Genomic DNA, 20,607 nt, shown 5'->3' with positions numbered 1-20,607 from the left:
ACATAAAAGCATTTTACGCACGTGACGCGCATGACGCACTCTTGTTGGCTATTTCAGGGTCAAAAAGTAAAACATTTTCCTTTGTTGTGGTGACGCTATGACATCTTATAAAACATTCATACGCCCCGGAGAGAGGAACAGTGTATCACACCATATCCCACGCCCCATCCCTCCCTCCCTCCCCCCTCCAGGAGATGAGAGAACTTTCCTCTTCCAGGTCCACTGTGCCGGAGTGTAGTCAAATAAAATATTATTTCACTCGTCGGGACGCGAAGTGGTGCGGGCTAAATTCCTTGGGAATATTGCATTCCAATTAGGAATATCTTATTCTGTTGACGGGTTCACACATCAGTTTGCGTCATTTGATTTTTTAAGATTTAGACTACTTGATAAATTGATGTCGCCAAACTAGAGAGAGATATCGCGGTACAGAACAGCGTCGGACGGCTTGTTCTATCAGTTTCTCTGGAGAGGGGTAGAACAAAACAAAAGACGGTCCAAGATCAACAACTATTTCAGAATGAATAATAACAAAATCGAAAAGGAGAACGAACAAAATGAATACACCAATCACGAAGAAGAGGTAAGACCGGTCACCATGTTTGCATTTACACCTTCACTTGCGCGTTTTCATTCTGGCAGTGATTCACTAATAGCTTCGTGGGAGAGACGAGCAACAATAACTGAGCCCATCATTTAGAAAGTCGGACAGATTGAAATTGGTGGTCACTTTGTGGCCAGAGTTTGCAGCTGTAAGTTTTTGGTTTGTTTGTTTGTTGTTTTTGTTATTCCTAAAGCATAGATGTCAGCAGTAGGCCTACGACTCCACTGATCACTTAGACATCATTTAAATGATTCTGGTGAAGGAACCAGTTGGGGAAAAGTACAGTGCCAGTGATTGTATGATGGCTGTGGAGGACAAAGCGAGCGGTAGGCTACATGAAACAACCGAGTCAACCGACACGTTCGAGTAGATAGGCCTATGAGTGTGAGGAAGACGCACTATGTCATTGAAGCGAAGGGAGCATCTCAGGGCTGTTGCAAAATGTAGGCAATAGGCCTACGTCTTTGAACTGCGTGGTGAATGGCCCGTAGCTGGTCTAGTTACAGTTTTAATATCCCACGGTGTTATTGTTTGTCCAGAATGTAATCAAACTAGCTGAGACTGAAAATCGAATTTCTTCTCAGTAAACGGCTGGACAATAGGTTACGCCCCCCCCCCCAAAAAAAATAAAATAAAATAAAACACACACAAAAACCATAAACGCAGTTGCGCAACCCTGTAGCCTATCCAATTTCCTCCTATTTCACACTATGTTTGTAGTGTCGTTTGTATCGGGGGTATTTACTTTGGCACCCAAACATCTGCATTCGAGATGACACTTGTTATTTCAGCACTCCGTTCTGTTTTCCAACTGATGTAAGAAAACCATATCAGATTATCAGTTCTCTTTCTTGGAGGGACTTGATTAAAGACAAGTCACTTAACAGCACAGCCAAACATTCCGACTTGATGCAATTCCATATATGGGCTACTATTTAGATTAGGATATGGATGCAGTCCAATTTCCATCACACACTTCCTCATTTGGAGCCTTGAATGTAGGCTTATCTCAATAACCTAGTTCACATCAATCAAAACGCTGTAGCTCAACATATGAACTTTCAAGAATAACCTGAAAAGATGTGCCACATTGAAGTATTCAATGGGCTTTGTACTAAACCAACTAAACCTGGGCTTCTGCCTCTTTTTCAAGCAGACATTCTCTTGTATTGTTTATTCTTGTGGAAGGTGTACACTGAGAGATACCAGTGCAGGTGAAGTGGAGAAGCTCTCATCTCTTATGGTGTATAAACAAAAGCGTTGGAGCGAGGAATTACAGACCACAAGGAATCTAATGAATGGAGATTGTTTGGCAGCTTTCCCACCAAAGTTAATACATCAATTAAATCGACAGATAAATTATATTTGTCCCAAGATTTGGAGAATGCTGAGGGGTAGTAGTTGTTGATGTGACATAGCCCCCCCCCCCCAAACACAGACACACACACACACACAATAGGCAAGCATTGACACTCTTGCCTCCAGGCAGTAGTGTACATGCGTGCGCGCACGCACACACACACACACACACACACACACACACACACACACACACAGACACACACTTGTCTCTTAGAAGTTTTAGAGGTCCTGAAAGAGCCCTCAACTGTGCATGACTTGCAGTTTTTTGTTGGTTGCTCACTAAAATCCCAAGTAGAATATTCTCTGAGATCTATTATTTTTCAAGTCATGGTGACTAAAGCTAGATATAGCAGTAGTGAAAAAACAGCAAAAAGCTGGTTCCGGTTTAACCATCTATGTGCCTATTGTTTTTGCACTGCACATATTGGTCAACTCCTTGAGCACGGACATGGAACAATAAGACTGCAAACAGTGCAATTTAAAGTGTTAAATGGTTTTATGTTTAACAGGTAACCATAGTAATGGTAAACCATTACGTTTAGAGAGACAAAGTTTAACTACTATTCTGGCATGACCCCTCATGTGACAAACACCAGCTGTGGCCTGTGCAAAGCAGTGCTATAGCATAGAACACAATGGATCAGCGATCTAAGCCCAGAGCGCTACAGGCAAGCTTAGCTTCTCTTCACCTCTCTGCATCAAATTTAACTTCCATCTGACACCATTGGACCTAGACCAGGTTTAATCTGGTTGATTGACCAAGGGTCGAGCATCACCAACTCCAGGCACTGGTGTATGCAGGCCTTTGTTCCAGCTATGGAACACAGGTATAAGGTTATGTTAAGGTGTCAATAGACATCATTCTGTATGATTTCCAAATAATCAACATCTAATTTCTGTAGATATGCTGCAACTGACAGTAAAGTTGGACACAAAACAATGTTAAGCCTCTTACTACACATGGTTAGCCTCTTTTGTCGAGTGGTGTGACAAAAATGTCCTTGATCTCAATGTTTCAAAAACTAAGGAACTTGCGATTGATTTAAAAAAAACAAAAAACTAACGCCACTCCTAGTACAATTCATGGCGAAGATGTTGAAATAGTGGACTCTTACAAGTACCTGGGCACAGTGTTTGATTCTTATCTTAAGTTTGATGTAAACACTCAATTGTTGAATGAGATCAACAGAGAATCTATTTGTTGCGGAAAATCAACTCCTTTGGTGTGAGTAAATCCATCCTGTGTACTGTACAGGATACAGATAGACGTCTATCTGTCTTATATTGAGAGTTTCTTAACTTTTTCATTCATCTGTTGGTTTAACGGTTTGTCCGTGAAGGACAGAAACTGCCTTAAAGGAGAATGCTCGTTTTTGACAACCTGGACCTTATTTACGGCATATTATAAGACGTTTGACTCACCGAGATAACTTTGGTGTAATTCGGAGGCCTGTAGAAATTCAAAATCCAAGTATATCCATGTAATGGCAGTGGACGGGGCACTGAGAATGCAGCTTCTAAAAAATCTATTTTCTGCCGCGAAACGGTTGTTTTCATCAATCTGTCATTATGAATCGCTAGTTGTGCTTACATAGAGCGAGGGCTTGTTGTGGTTTTTCACATGACTCTGTAATATGATCTTTAGAAACGTCTTTAGAAACTAAATAGCTTCCCCACTTGCTCCAGCACGCATGCGCACAGCGCGCAAACTGGCTATTCTCCGTTTGTAGGCTACACTCGCGGCTCACATTCTCTACGCTACGATCGGCTTCCATTATATTCTAAGTTATCTTCTATATCCTCAAAATCTGATAAATATTCAGGCATATTGCACACAATATTCCAGGCACCAACAAGCCGATCGTAGAGTAGAGAATGTGAGCCGCGAGTGTAGCCTACAGACGTAACGGAGAATAGCCAGTCTACGTGCTGTGCGCATACATGGATATACTTGGCTCGCGCTGGATTTTAAATTTCTTCTACAGGCCTCCGAATTACACCAAAGTTATCTCGGTGAGTCAAACGTCTTATAATATGCCGTAAATGAGGTCCAGGTTGTAAAAAACGAGCATTCTCCTTTAACAATATTGTTAAAATTCTGCTCCAAAATCATTGGAGCCCAGCAGAGTGAGTTAAACTCTCTCTGGGAGAAACTTGTTCTCCAGAAGGCCAAAAGTATTACTACTAACCACGACCACATCCTGTCCAGTGAGCTTACACTAATGCCGTCAGGACGGCGCTACTGTATCTGCCGCCTCTCAGGAAGACAAATCGTTCATTCCCTCTGCCATTAAGCTGCTGAATGTACCTTTCTTGAATGAAGAGTTTGCTGCACCTATTTTGCACAAACCACATGTTGGTTGCCCCTGTTGGCACTTTATTTTATTTATTCTTATATTCTTAGTGAAGAATTTTCTTCTGCTCTCTGCCTAACTCCATGCCATTTATCATGTTTCCTCTGTCACTGATGATGATTGTGCAGTATGAATGTGTATATGTAGTCAGTGGACTGTAGAAACTGAATTGCCCTTCGGGGACAAATAAAGCTATCTGTATCTGTATCTGTATATCTCTTTGCATACATCTCATACTGCAATCTTTTAGAACAAAGAAATTCCTCCACCCCCAAATGTCTCAACCTCTGTCTTCACCCTTCAGACAGCCTTTCCACATCTACATTTACATCCACCCCCCCAGGCCTCAGCAGAAAGCCTCAACCATGCTTCCGCCTTGAAACCCACCCTCATCTTAACCATCTCACTTGCTACAAAACTGCTTAATTGTAGGGGTTGATTGCAGTGTTAGATTTCTAAACCAAAGGTTTAGAGGCCCACACACACAGACCCATATGCCTGATGCCTGTGGACTCTGGATCAACCGGCTAATGTGTCCTCACGGTTCAAACACGGACACATACACACAGACACATCTGTCGATTTCACTCTCATGACTAACCTAAATGAAGGCAGAGGGCTTTATCAATACTTAAGAGAGAAGAAGAATCTCATACGGGCAGGGCTCAGCAGACGCTCGGTGCCTCTCTGGGTTCTAATTGAATTGTGCCGGCCAGTTTTGGGGGAGGGGGGTGTCTACAGAATCTCCTCTTCAAATGGCAGGTCATGTGGGCCAGCGTGACCTTTTCACTGGGGGCATCTCTGCAGGGAGTTATGCAGCAGTAGTTTGTGTGTATGTGTTAAAGAGAAATTGTGTGTGTGTGTGTGTCTATGAAAAGGGCACAGAGATACGTTAACTGTCTGTGACATGGACCATATCAGTAGAGGGGGGCACAACAAGCATCCATGTGGCTGGAGCCATAATCTACTTAGGCTAGGCTACATAGGCTAACACACTAGCGTCTCTCACACACACACACACACACACACACACACACACACCCCTCCCCCCAGTCGATGGGTTGGAGTTTATTTATAAAAGCGCTCAGGGAATTGTCATCTTATCTTGGCCATTTGTCAGCTGTGCGACAAGAGGTATTTGAAAAGACAACAAGGCTTAGCATCAAGAATGGCTGGTGGGACCCAGTGATGTGATGCTGTGAAAAAGGGAAGCACTGTGAAGAATTGTATCTAAAAAAAATTACAATTCGGAGACAGGCCAATGCCACTGAAAGGTGAAGAGGAAGACGCTGTTGTATAAAAAACAACACAGCTTTTGTTTAAAAGTACCCCGTTGTTCTTGACTTGTAGTTCACGTCTTGCGATGCTGTGTGATCACAGATAGTCTGGGGGAGGAAGTGGAACACTTGCTCAAACAAAGTCAGCCATGTTGGTTTGCTTTGTCATGCTGTGTGTATGTGCTTATTCTGTCACCTACACTGGTTCTCTTTCAGCCGGAGGCTATAATTAACTACTTATTAAGATCGCTCTTAACATACTTTCCCCTCTCTCTCCTCTCATCCCCTCTCATACACTCAGGAACTGAAATGTCTCCCTATATAGCTTGAACCCTCTACCATCTCTCTCATCTACTCCCCTACTTCTCTCCTCCTCCCTCCTTTTCTCTGCTCTCCACTCCCCCTCCCCTTTCCATTACCCCCTCTCTCCCTCCTTGTCTCTGTCCTCTCAGACTACCTCCTTATCGGTCTATAACTTGACAGCGTGATTCTGCGCGTTGAACAGGAAGCCCGTTTATGGTCATGGGAAAAGGGGGGGAACGATAAATATGAGAGAGCGAGCCAGGCAGGATGTGAGGCTTGACGGTTGACCAATCAGCTCATTGCCAGGAGTATTCTGAGTTCTGGTGCACTCTGGAGAATGGTGTCTCTACCGCCATGGCATTACTGTAGCTAGGAGTGGTTCTCGGTTCCCCTCAGGGATTAAAGGGTTGGTTTAGAGGCTAGGAACTCCACTCCGATGTCCTGACCTTTAAAGGGTTGTTCCAACTGAGGTTTATGTGCAGGCACTGTATAGCAGAGTATCCGTTGTTTGTCTTTCTCTGTTCTTGACCAATTTTAACCCCTGCCTACCCAACCCTGAAACCAAACAGTGGATCCCTAGTTGGGAAAGCAGCAACAAAGAGCCTTCTGGAAAGAGAGCCATGGGCTGCTACAATTAGCCAGTGTTAGTGACTAACTTGGAATGTTAAGTTTGCCATTAAGCCTGTCCATGGAGACTTAACATCAGAGACAACGGAGAAGAGCACACAAGATAAATGTACTGTAGGAAGAGCTAAATGCCTCAGAAGTTGGCATCGATCCCAACAATTATGAATATCTACTTGACATGTTGGCTACTCTAGCGACTTTAAAGATGGCCTGGAGGCATTATCAAGGCTAGGTTAGATTAGGGGGGAAGTAATGGGGAAATGGCAAACACTGGCGAAGGCCAGAGGGCTGAAACGCGTTCGTTTGTGTCTGGTATGCATTATTATTATTATTGTATTTTTTTCAATCATTTAAACTTATTCCGTGAGTGCAGATTTCCCCCAGTTTTGATTTATTTCCCACAGTTTTTGAATCCTAGACTCCGCACCCCTTCTGAATCTAAGTCTTGTGAGTTGAGCTTGCCAGTCCTGTGTAGCCTCCTAGATTAGGGGAAGACCATGACCAGAAAGAAATACCGGCAAAAAGGGAAAGATGAGAAAAGGATGTAGGATTGAGAGAAGGGGCCAGAGCTTGCTCTGTGTTATTGTCATTTTTTGTGATTACAGGATAGCCTGATGCAACATTTACAAAATTCATCCGCGACCCGACCCTGGATAAGCGGATGAAGATGATGATGATGAACATTTACAAAATCTAGGAAGTTACTTGGTCAGCAATTTTTTCAAGAAAACAAAAACACTGTTTCTCAGGTTCTGTCATGATGTTTGGAATATGTTTAACCTCACAGCTTAACCCCCAACCCAAACACTAACCTGACCTTAACCCCTGACCCAAACACTAACCTGACCATAGCCACCGACCCAAACACTAACCTGAACATAACCCCCGACCCAAACACTAACCTGACCATAGCCACCAACCCAAACACTAACCTGACCATAACCCCCGACCCAAACACTAACCTGACCATAGCCAGCGACCCAAACACTAACCTGACCATAACCCCCGACCCAAACACTAACCTGACCATAACCCCCGACCCAAACACTAACCTGACCATAACCCCCGACCCAAACACTGACCTGACCATAACCACCGACCCAAACACTGACCTTACCTTAACCCCCAACCAAAACACTAACCTCAATGTCACCCCCGACCCAAACACTGACCTGACCATAACCACTGACCCAAACACTAACCTGACTGTAACCACCGACCAAAACACTAACCTCACTGTCACCCCCGACCCAAACACCTTGTGCCCGTGCACATCCAAACAGTAATGTTTAGGTTTCAGTCCCCTAAACTAACCTGACTGTCACCCCTGACCCAAACACTAACCTGACCATAACCACTGACCCAAACACCAACCTGACCGTAACCCCCAACCCTAAATGTGGGACTTGACCTTTTGACCCCTTTGACTCAGGCAGGATTAACAGCCACTTAGACGGAGTGGTCCATTTATGTCAATGTGACACCTAGCTGCTATCTCTCCCTTTCACACTCTCCACAATCGCAAAAAAAGAATGGCTGAGGATGATAAGGAATGACACTAACACAGAACACTACCACTTGTTATTTTCAGTGGCAGTGCTAGAATGATGCAAGACAGTCAGCCCAGTTTTGCCTTGAGTGTGGTGCTTTGATAAGATATGTGTATCAGAAGAAGGGCTGTGTTGATTGAGAGGCAACTAGTGAGGGTGTGTAGATTGATGGCTTTTTTTGCACTTGTGTTTAGTATGGAATAAGACACACACACTCACACAGAAACACACATACGTGTACAGAAACACGCACAGGAGGCATGTATTCAATGTTGTCAACACATCCAGACATGCACATGCACTCACACACTCCAAGGTCATGGTTTAGACCCACAGTCTCTTCAGTCCTTGGCCCTGACATTAGAGAGTACTCATCTCACTAAACAAGCAAGGTCACCTCTCCCATTTCAGCCCCCAAAACACTACTAATATTAAAGGTTAAAGACCCATTGGAAACTTTGAGTTGCACGCCATGCACTTCAGAAATAATTGGTTTATTAGATTAATTGCTGGCTTGGTCAGTATAATTGCACGGCAATGAGATGATTGTTAAATCTCAGACACATCATTTAATAATTTGATGAATTTTGTCTGTATCTTTCCTGAAGAATCAGACTGCTGCTCTCTTTGCAATTCATTTCTAGACAGATGATTATTTCCTGCAGTTTGCGGCTGCTTTTTTGCAATATTCTCTGAACCTCTTTTTTTTTTTACTATATTGAACTCGAACACCTTGAGTTGCATGATGTATGGTAACATGGTTCACATACATTTATAAAGTTATTCTATATGAAGGGGCGTCAGTAGAGCAGCCGTCTGGGGATCGGAAGGTCCCCGTTTCGATCCCAGCTCCTGACAGCATGTCGAAGTGTCCTTGAGCAAAACACTGAACACCAAATTGCTACCCGGGCTCTGCTGGTAAGGCTGACCACTGTAACTAGCTTGAATGGTGTTAAGATAACCTTACCCTGAACACTAGGAGATGATTGTGGACTTCAAGAGAGGAGGAAAAAGCCCCCCCCCCACCTGCCCCCATCACCTCTGATGATGACCTGACTTGGACACACAACACAGAGGCCATCCTAAAGAAGGGACCACAACGCCTCTACTTTCTGAGGTGCCTGCGTAGATGAGGCATGAGCACACAGACACTTGTGAACTTCTACTGCAGCATCATTGAGAGCATCCTGACTGGAAGCATCACAGCCTGGTACGGCAACACCACCACCCACGACAGGCACGCCATCCAGAGGGTGGTGAAGACACTGCAGAAGATCATCGGTGTGGAGCTCCCAGCCATCGAGGATCTCTATAACCAGCGCTGTTGCAGGAAGGCCACGAAAGACACCAACCATCCCAGCTACCACCTGTTCGCCGTAGAGACGGAAGATGGCTGAGCATCAAGACCACGAAGGAGAGGTTCCACAACAGCTTCTGTCCTGATGCGGTCTGCAGGCTCAACAGCCAACAGCTGCCGTAGACTGACACTGAAGACACCCCTTGGTCAGACCAGCCCCCCCCCCGGCCCATTATCCCCCCCCCCCCCTGACTGCTCTGTTCTGACGGACCAGTCTCTCAATCCCACTCCCCTGCCCTTGTTGACCCCCCCCCCCTCCCCCAACCCCCGTCGGCCTACCAAACCCCCCCCCCCTGTCCCTCCAAGCTTGACCTACACTTAAAGCTGCAGTATGTAACGTATGCGCTATAAGCTAGTAGCAAGAGAAAAAAATATCCGCCTGCCAGGGTAAATTCAGTCTGCTTCACCTTTGGGGGTTTGGGTACGCTCACACTCCAATAAGGCCATAGAACAATGTGTTGCTGATTGGATCTCAGCAGTGTTTTTGTGAGATCTAACAGTTTTTATGTGAACATCTCTTGCGGGTGGGACTGTTTAAATTGTAGTGTGTTACTAGGCCCTAGACTTTTTTATTGTTCCCAAAGTCAGTAAAAACTCCTGAGCCTATGTTCAAAGTGGGCTAAATACATAGTTTTGGTAGTTTCAAAACAGTAACCATAATCATATTGTTATACAAGGATCACAGCACCAAAGTTAGCAAGCCAACAATGCCTGGCTAGCGATGTTGACTTCATCCACAAGCTGTAGAGTCCTGTAGAGCTGATTAGAGGTATGTTGAGTTCGACTCCTGGGGACCCGCTGTGAAGGTGGCCCTAATATGATCTGATGTTTTTGGCCCAGGGCACCATGCTCCGCAGAGCTTTGGGGGCCGTTACCAGGTAACCAAGCTGCACGCCGTTTGTAAAGCTCTCAGCTGGCTGGCGGTAGGTGGGCAGGGAGCTAGGGAGGTCTGCCTGTTTTTGATCATGTAGCATGTTTGTGCATGAGAACACCTTAAATGGTCGGTGATTCAAAGCCCAGGCCAGGCCCACACTCAGCACTTTGGAAAGGCAGGTATGTGGAAAGATCCTGGTGACTCACAAGGAACTACTAAATGCTCTAAAAGCCAGGAAAAATACAGTCGAGAGTTACATAGGTTTTACAGTCTGTGACAAATTCTTGTGGTTTTTCTGTAGTGTTATCGAGTCTTACTAAGAAGATCTCTGCCTTGACTTTCAAAAAACAAAGTTTAATCTCTCACTTCACTCAAAGTGAAAAACCAACTGTTTACTACAGCTGTTCCATTTCACAGTGGTCTGAGACAGACATAATTGACAACAGATGGGCGTGGAGAACTGTTGATGGCGTGACCTGACATCCCACACACGGCTCAGAATCAAACACGTTCCAGCGTATTGTGTATCACAATACCTAACGTCATAACAGCTCTGGACTGGGAGAGCGCAGTCCAACTAGAAGTTAGGCTGACCCCATTGCCCTGTCTGGATTGTGGACTCGTTGTCGTGACTTGACTTGTCCAGAGTGCTGCAGTGTGTTGAGTCAGTTTGACTTCATGACCACAACGGACGTTAAATCAAATCTCTGTGTAGGTCTACGAGGACAGCTTGGCAAAGAAGATGATTCAGTATTGTTGTCATTTTGCCAAAGACTCTTTAGGGTGGTTTGGTGGGAAGATTTGGCGAAGGATTAGACCGGTTCACTGTAAATAGAGCTGTAGGCTGCAATAATTCACTAAGAAAAATTAAATTAGATGAGACCGAGATGTGCTTTATCAAACTGAAAGAGGTTTAGGGTTCCTAACACTAAATCAACTTTTGATTTTCCTCAAGACTTCCCAATCCCATAGCAGTTAACAACAACAGTTAGCCTATACCACTACATCATATCTCCAGCACCTTATTTTAGCAGCTATTGTCTCTTTATCATTCCTCTGACATTATCTCTGGGTTTTACGAGCCTCAGTGACTCACTGCATTTGCCCTTGTCATTATCTGGTGCTGGTGGTATTCTCTTAGATGCTTTCTCCGTCAGACTCTGCAGTGTATTTGAAAAAGACAGGCTCAGGAGTTCATTTAAACTAACCTGCCTCTGACAGACTCCAGCGACAGCGCTCTGGAGTCAGGGTTGGCTCTGATAAGATAAAGGCCTAAAGGTGAGAGAGTCACCAGGGTGAATCTGGCCAGATGGCTCATCTGAGTGCCAGCCAGCTCTCGCGTTGCTAGGCTTCTCTGTTTGTGTCATCAGAGTTCTGGCATCAGCCAGAGGGGTGTTGTGTTCCCACGTATGAATGATAGTCTAGGTATCGCCCCATCAGTTAAATTGCTGTTGCTGTGTTCTTTGGTGAGTTGTGAAATTGACTCCTCTCAGTGTCTGTTTTCATACTTGGTAAAATATCCTGTAGCTTACTGAGCAGTTTTAATAGATCCTGTCATCACTCTACTGTTAGTTATTTTGGATAAGAGAGATCCTTTCCCTTTATGACCCTTACTTATCCTGAGAGACCCTTATCGTTATGAACCCTACCTAAGTTTCTGGCACTAAAACCTGACCTCATCAACCAATCAAACTCCTGATAACATACTCAAACCTAATCACTCAACCAGTCAACCCACAGGATATTTCACTGTATGATGATATGAACCCACCTCCCTGGATTGCTATAATTTTTATGATATTGCTCAAGTAGTTTTCGACTGAGCTCCTGTCTCATGGAGGACGAGGGTCAGAATTCCTTAGTAAACATATAAATATAATATAAATATTAATATAATTCCTTAGTGAACATATACATATAATATAAATATGATCCTTATTGAACATATATATATATATATATAATATAAATATAATTCCTTAGTGAACATATGAATCACAATTCCCCTTTTTATTCAGCTGAAGTTCCTTCAGTTGAAAAGTTAATGCGTAAAACTCTGGGCAGCACCGCTGGGAGAGGGGGTGCTACAAAACTCACTAGACCGAACATTACTTAGAGAGAATATACCTGTAATACAAATATAAAGGAGTGTGTGTGTGTGTGTGTGTTTATGGAACTAAGTGATGTTCCTGTCTTGCTGGTTCTGAATTGAATTTCAGATTTTCCTGCAAGCCTTTACGATGCTCTTCTATTCCAAAAGCTATCACCCCATTCCTGTGTCTTTTCTGGGGCCTGGCTCATCCATTAATGTCAGGAACCATAGCTATTTATAATTACTGAAGGTTAATTAAAAATAAATGAACGCTGCTCTCTCTCCTCTTCTCCAGGTTCGGACACTATTTGTCAGTGGACTTCCTCTGGATATCAAACCAAGAGAGCTCTATCTCCTGTTCAGACCATTTAAGGTATGTTTGTTGACATTATTTTTAGCGCCAACAGGGCCTCCGTTAACCGTTCTCTCCATGAATAGTGATGAAATAAACTGCAATGGAAAATCTCAGGCATTTCGAGTGCCTGTGCTCCTTAGGTCTGTGGTTCAATCACAACTGATCCGTGGGAAGGCCTTGTTATGGAAAAACAAGATGCTCTCATTTTGGCATTATGTTTGGTTTTGCTAACTAACCATGGGTCATTGTAGTCCTTGAGTCATGCGTTCCAATGGCACGTGAGAATTGGGTTTTAATACGATGCCTGAACTCCCATCTAATCCAAGGTTAGCTATACACTTAGTATGTATTTGAGGAAATTGTTTGTATGATTTGGGTGTGAAAGGTAGTAAGTTCAAACGGATTTGGTGAGACACACACAAGCCTGTGCTGTCATTTATGAACCTCTGACACAATGTAAACTAATACTTGTATATCGACCTCAGATGTACAGTATCCGTTGACACTACATGTCAAGGCAATAAATGTCCCCCTCAGACAATTCATGCTATTCTTTGCTTTTTTAGTAGTTATTATTCATAGTTGTCCATCACATATAGCTTGTATTCTTTCTGTTTTTATCTGCTTATTGTAAGGTTTTGTGTTCTGTCTCTGTTTCAGGGCTATGAGGGATCCTTGATAAAACTCACTTCAAAACAGGTATGTAAAAAAAATGATGAACACAACACTGTCATGCTGCTACCACCCAGCCGCTCGCTCTTCAACACATGAAGCTGTTTGACCCCCTCAGGGATGGAGTGTGGCTGGGGGGAAATCATTCTCCCTTTGACAATATATACCTGTACATATATAACCCTATATACCCAGGTAATTTGCAGGCTGGACACAGTGTAGAATACAAAAATAGTTCCTTTATTTTAAATACAATAACATTAAAATACTTTTATTCTACACATATATAAAGATACCTTGAGAGCAATGACAGATATAAAGAAAGTAGATATAGGACAATCGGGGTACCACAGACGCCCACTGCTTGCTCTTAAGCTGACTTGGCTTCTGGCCGATGAGGTGAGAGAAGGGGGGTTAATACAGTATGTGAATACCACACTGGGCCTTATTGGCTATACTTCACCTCCTCAGAGCAAGTCCCAGTCCCAGTCCCAGTCCCAGGTCCCAGTCCCAGTCCCAGTCCCAGTCCCAGTCTGGTTCTGGTGGTAGCAACATAGAACTGCAGATCAACAACGGAAGAGAGGGACAACCTGACATTCGCTGTTCTTGGTGCGACGGCTTATGCCTCGCACAAAAAAAGCGTACAGTGTCTTCAGGCAGGGTGGGAGTTTAGGGGGGGGCTTGCACCAACTTGCTGCTGGCTCTCTGATATCTCAGCCTGCCGTCAGAAACAGACAAGACACTCCAGTGGGATGGCCGGGCCCGGGGAAGCAAGATGGAAAGAAATGTGAGGTGTCAAAAGTGAATGTTTTGACAAGAAGCCTTCTCTGACGGTAGAGTTTCAACCTGGTGAGAGGGGGGGGGGGGTCTAAAAATGAGCCCGGCATAACTCCACTCAGAGTGTCCTTAATACTACATTACACTGTGTTACATAAAGGGATGACACCTTAATTAAGGTGGATGATACAGTACTCTTTGCTCATGGCAGATGTCATACAGTTCATGTAGTTGTCATTCAGGCTATCAAGGATCGTTGATAAAAATGTTGTGTAAAATGCTTGGTTCTATTCTGTGCCTCTTGCATAGTGAGTACATAATAAGTACAGTACATAGTAAGTGTACAGTATAGTGAGTACATACTGTAGTGAGTCTATAGTAAGCACATAGTGAGTGTACAGTATAGTGAGTGCATAGTGAGTACATAGTGAGTGTATAGTGTGTGTATAGAGAGTACATTTTGAGTGTATAGTGAGCACATAGTGAGTACATAGTGAGTGCATAGTGAGTACATAGTGAGTGTATAGTGTGTGTATAGAGAGTACATTTTGAGTGTATAGTGAGCACATAGTGAGTACATAGTGAGTGCATAGTGAGTGTATACTGAGTGTATACTGAGTAAATAGTGAGTATATAGTGTGTGTATAGAGAGTACATTTAGAGTGTATAGCGAGTGCATAGTGATTGTATAGTGAGTGCATAGTGAGTGTATAGTGATTGTACAGTGAGTGCATAGTGAGTGTATAGTGATTGTATAGCGAGTGCATAGTGAGTGCATAGTGAGTGTATAGTGAGTGCACAGTGAGTACATAGTGAGTGCATAGTGAGTACATAGTGAGGATAGTGAGCACATAGTGAGTACATAGTGAGTACATAGTGAGCACATAGTGAGCGCATAGTGAGCACATAGTGAGTACATAGTGAGCATAGTGAGCGCATAGTGAGTACATAGTGAGCACATAGTGAGCGCATAGTGAGCCCACCTCCCTTGTTCTCTGTAAAGCGCATTGTGTTGCCTCTGTGTATGAAATGCGCTATACAAATAAAGCTTTGAATGATTGATTGATTGATTGATTGATTGATTGAGTACATAGTGAGTACATAGTGAGTGTATAGTGAGTGCATAGTGAGGTACATGGCGTAAATCAATCGATTGCAGGCTCCGTCCCAGCGGGGGTATGCAGCCATCTCCTTATATAGCAAGAGGCAGATCCCAGGCCCTTTTCTATTTATACTCCTGCTTTGCTTCCTGACGTCTTAACTTTGTCTTTTTTCCCCATTCCTGTCTTCTTTTTTTTTACCCTACGTTTGCCTCATTTCAAAATTCCCATAACCCTAGAAAGGTTTCCAGATCGCACACTGTGGCTCAGCCCTCTGAGAACAAGTTTAGAAAGTTTAGAATCTATCTCTCAGCTGTCTGGTGTGGTATCAGGAAAAATCTAATTTGTTCGGTGCCAAAAAGCTGTTTTCTGTTTCGAGAGCTGTATCTCATGTTCTGGGCCATCCCTCACACTACCTGCTCACCTAAGCACAGAGTCCCTGGACTAAGGTGATGTCACTGAACATGTAACACGAGTACAAATGTGATGATGAAAGAAACTTGGAACGAGCAGCATAGCATGCTGCAAAGGCAGTTGACAGGTCTGTTTTGAGTGTGGTCTTAAACAAGTGAGCTCACTCTCTTTCACTCCCCTCTCTTCTCTCTCTCTCTCTCTAATCTTTCCATTCCCCTCTCAATCTCTCTGTCTTACTCAAACGCCATCCTAACTAATTAGTATTTATTTCTCTTTCTCTCACTCAGCCTCCCCCCTCTGTTCTCTCCTCCTCTCCCCTCCTGAGTCCCTGCTGCCCATATATGGTCATGGGGGAGCTACAGTGTGAAGCCCTGGATTCTCAAAACTCTCCATGGACTCTCAATAAAGGCCTCCCATATTCGCTCTGACTCTCTCTCTCTCTCTCTCTCTCTCACTGTGGGGAAGGCAAAAAACACACAAAAACAGTATATATGTCACTCCAGACAGAAGTACGGAGTCAGTAATCTTCTACCTTAAAGCATGTTTGTTTTTCTTCCTTGTGTCTCCCTGCTTCCCCAGCCAGTCGGGTTTGTCAGCTTCGACAGTCGATCTGAGGCGGAAGCTGCGAAGAATGCCTTGAACGTAAGTGTCAGGTTGGCTGCTTCTGATGGTGACTTGGCCAGATCTCTTCCAATACACTCACTTACCATATCTAATGAATATACAGTATACGGTATGTAAGTCTACAGAACATACATTCATAAAAATATCATTCTATTCTTAAAATGTTAATAAACCCTTTCAATTGATGTCATACCCCTGGTGTAGTTGTCTTAACATTTGTAGGACTGCATGCTCAATGTTTCTCTGCCCTTATGCATAAAACAAATGAAAACAAACAAAAACATTCAAACACATTTATTTTAGAAATTATCTCAGAATTCACATCTGTGAGAGTCTATCCCGTCAGGTTTTGGAATAAGCCTTATTTTTCTGAAGGGTTTTACATAAAGCACAGGTTTTAGCATCCCTATGGATCACAGGAGGTCAATCACTTACTGTAGCACTCCCTCCACACCAAACTCACATACTGTATGTTGATCTAGGATTTGGGGTTTAATCTCGCTTATTTCAAACAAAGGCTACTGGCCTTGCCAGAGCAAAGTCTTGATGAGGCAGACCGACAGATGTTTGCGAAATGCTCAGCGTCTAGCATAGAGTATAGCATACGAGAGAAAGCAAAGTCTCAAATGCATCTTATTTTTTGCGTCTTCGTCTTACTGTGACGTGTTTGTATTCTGTCTCTTATCTATTTAGAAATTGTTTGCTGTTTCTTTACAGAAATAGATTAATTTAATCATTACAATATTACAGTCAACTTTGAAAAGTTCTGATATTGTCATGTAAAAAGGGTGAAGGAAAGAATAAAAGACAGCATAGAGACAGCTCATCTTATTATCCTATCAGACAGGACTGGAGGGTGTTCCAGATGGAATGGTCCCCAGGGCTGTGAATTGAACAGCACTCTTGTTTGCTGCACAGCGTCCCTGGGGTCAGTAGGAGAAGCCAGATCTTGTGAATCTCCCGAATCTATCTGCATATTGAAATGTGGGCAAGTGAGTGAGTGTGTGTGTGTGTGTGAGTGTGTACGTGTGTGTGTGTGTGTGTTTGTGTGGTTGTGTGTGTGTGTGTGTGCGTGTGTTTGTGTGTGTGTGTGTGTGTGTGTGTGTGTGTATGCGCATGTGTTCAAGGGTGCATGTTGATTTTGTTACCAGTGGTGATATTCTCATGAGTTCCCAACAAAGGGAGATTGTACATTACCATAATCCTGGCTAAATAGAACTGTGGCAAAAACAACAACAACAACAACAACAAAAAACACATTTGACTGACAGGTCAAATATTAACCTCCTCCATTTTTAGCTCCACAATGCTGCCACTAGTCAGCCGTGTCAAAAAATGGAGGGGATAAGAATAACCATTTCAAGCCTAGAGAGCCGGCCTATCAATTTCTCATCTTGAAACCTCTCCAGCCTCCAGGTTCAGATGAAAGTGGTGTTCAGGCCTCATTATAGCCCTGTCTTATTATACCCTGCTACCTCTGCTCCAGTCAAGCGTACTGAGTGTAGTGAGCCCTGGCAATCCCAGTTAATCCCCCCCCTCCTCCCCAGCATGAGAACCGCTACTGTATCTCGCCCTCCGTTTCTAGTCTCGCTTGTCGCTGGGCCTGCTGCGATGGACCCAGTACCGACTCTGTACCTATCCGGTACCGATCCACCGTCAACCCAGCACCGATCGAGTACCGACCCAGTACTGACCCAGTACTTATCCAGCACCGACCCAGCACCAACCCAGTACCGACCTAGTACAGACCAGCACCAACCCAGTACCGACCCAGTACCGACCTAGTACAGACCAGCACCAACCCAGTACCGAGCCAGTACCGACTCAGTACCGACTCAGCACCAACCCAGTACCAACCCAGTACCGACTCAATACCAACCCAGTACCAACCCAGTACCGACTCAATACCAACCCAGTACCGACTCAGCGTCGCCCCGAGTGCAATACGATACAATGCACTGCATTTTTTCCTGCTACCTCTCCAATGATAAAAATGGAATGAAAAATGGGCTCTCGCCATGGGTTGACATGAGGGTGAATACCACTGGAGCAGGCGTGTAGTGGTAAATGCAGAGGTGAGTAAACTCTGTCGAGTGCAGAGTTTACCCACCTTGTTTCTCCTCAATGATTAATACGGTTGATCCGAAAATAAAGTAAACTCTCAGCCTCATTTTAAAGAGGTGGGTAAACTGAGTTTACTTGGGTTTACCCTCCACTACATCAGTGCACTGGAGATATTCTGCATTTTTTTTAGTATTGGCCTCTGGGCAAAGAATAATATCATCATCATCATCATCATCTTCATCCGCTTATCCAGGGTCGGGTCGTGGAGGCAGCAGCTCCAGCAGGGGGCCCCAGACATCCCTTTCCCTAGCAGCATCAACCAGCTCTGCCTGGGGAATCTTTAGCCGCTCACAGGCCAGTGCGGAGATGTAGTCCCGCCACCTGGTCCTGGGTCTACCCCGCGGCCTCCTCCCAGCCGGACACGCCTGGAACACCTCCCTAGGGAGGCGCCCAGGAGGCATCCTCACTAGATGCCCGAACCACCTCAACTGGCTCCTTTCGACGCAAAGGAGCAGCGGCTCTACTCCGAGTCTCTCCCGGATGACTGAACTTCTCACCCGATCTCTCAGGGAGACCCCAGCCATCCTCCGGAGAAAACTCATTTCGGCCGCTTGTATCCGTGATCTCGTTCTTTCGGTCATGACCCATCCTTCATGACCATAGGTGAGGGTGGGGACGAAGATAGACCGGTAGATCGAGAGCTTTGCCTTTTGGCTCAGCTCTCTTTTCGTCACAACAGTGCGGTATAGCGACTGCAGAACCGCACCAGCTGCTCCGATTCTCCGGCCAAACTCCCTCTCCATGGTTCCCTCACTCGTGAACAAGACCCCCAGATACTTGAACTCCTTCACTTGGGGTAAGGACTCATTTCCTACTCGGAGCGGACAGGCCACCGGTTTCCTGCTGAGAACCATGGCCTCAGATTTAGAAGTGCTTATTCTCATCCCAGCCGCTTCACACTCAGTTGCGAACCTATCCAGAGAGTGCTGGAGGTCGCAGGCAGCTGATGCCATCAGGACCACATCATCTGCAAAAAGCAGTGACGTGATCCCCAGCTCACCGAACTGCAAACCCACCTCCCCCCGGCTACGCCTCGATATCCTGTCCATGAAAATCACAAACAGGATTGGTGACAAAGCGCAGCCCTGGCGGAGGCCAACACCCACCGGAAAGGCAGACGACTTACTGCCGAGGACCCAGACACAGCTCTCGCTCTGGGTGTACAGGGATTGGATGGCCCTAAGTAGGGACCCCCTCACCCCATACTCCCGCATAACCCTCCACAAGACCTCTCGGGGGACCCGGTCGTAAGCCTTCTCCAAGTCCACAAAACACATGTAGACAGGTTGGGCAAACTCCCAAGCCCCCTCCAAGATCCTTGCGAGAGTGAAGAGCTGGTCGGTAGTTCCACGACCAGGACGAAATCCGCATTGTTCCTCTTCAATCTGAGGTTCGACTATCGGCCGGACCCTCCTTTCCAGCACCTTGGAGTAAACTTTCCCTGGGAGGCTGAGTAATGTGATGCCTCTATAATTCGCACACACCCTCTGGTCCCCTTTTTTGAATATTGGGACCACCACCCCAGTCTGCCACTCCTTCGGCACTGACCCAGACTTCCACGCAGTGTTACAGAGGCGTGTCAACCAAGACAGCCCCTCTACACCCAGCGCCTTCAGCATTTCTGGACGGATCTCATCAGTCCCTGGGGCTCTGCCACTGTGGAGTTGTTTGACTACCTCAGTGACCTCCTCCAAGGACATTGACGACCCCCCATCATCTTCCGGCTCTGCCTCGATCGTAGAGGGTGGATTAGTCGGGTTCAGGAGTTCCTCAAAGTGCTCCTTCCAACGCTCAACAACCTCCTCAGTTGAGGTCAGCAGTGTCCCCTCCTTGCTGTATACAGCTTGGATGGTCCCCCGCTTTCCCTTCCTGAGGTGTCTGATGGTCTTCCAGAAACACTTTGGTGCCGACCGAAAGTCCTTCTCCATGGTTTCTCCGAATTCCTCCCACACCCGCTGCTTTGCCTTGGTCACGGCCGCAGCCGCAGCCCTCCGGGCCAGTCGATACCCTGCAACTGTTTCTGGGGTCTCCCGGGCTAACATAACCCGGAAGGCCTCCTTCTTCAGTCGGACGGCTTCCCTCACCACCGCTGTCCACCACGGTGTCCGAGGGTTACCGCCCCTTGAGGTACCTATGGCCCT

At 45.2% G+C, this 20,607-nt stretch overlaps 1 protein-coding gene across 1 annotated transcript in view; it reads left to right on the top strand.

The window, feature by feature from the left end:
• The first annotated feature begins 290 nt into the window (after positions 1–290).
• Positions 291–20,607, top strand: part of LOC311320502 (RNA-binding protein with multiple splicing-like) — a 35,036-nt gene continuing 14,719 nt past the window's right edge. The window contains exons 1-4 of the mRNA XM_084452264.1: positions 291–583; positions 12,696–12,773; positions 13,416–13,454; positions 16,298–16,360. Coding sequence (XP_084308390.1) covers positions 521–583; positions 12,696–12,773; positions 13,416–13,454; positions 16,298–16,360 — 243 coding nt within the window. The 5' untranslated portion in view covers positions 291–520. The remainder of the gene's footprint in view (positions 584–12,695; positions 12,774–13,415; positions 13,455–16,297; positions 16,361–20,607) is intronic.

This window comes from Borostomias antarcticus, assembly GCF_949987555.1.
Source record: "Borostomias antarcticus genome assembly, chromosome: 17".
Taxonomy (NCBI): domain Eukaryota; kingdom Metazoa; phylum Chordata; class Actinopteri; order Stomiiformes; family Stomiidae; genus Borostomias; species Borostomias antarcticus.
The sequence above is the reverse complement of the archived record's forward strand: the minus strand, read 5'-3'. Positions and strand labels throughout refer to the sequence as shown.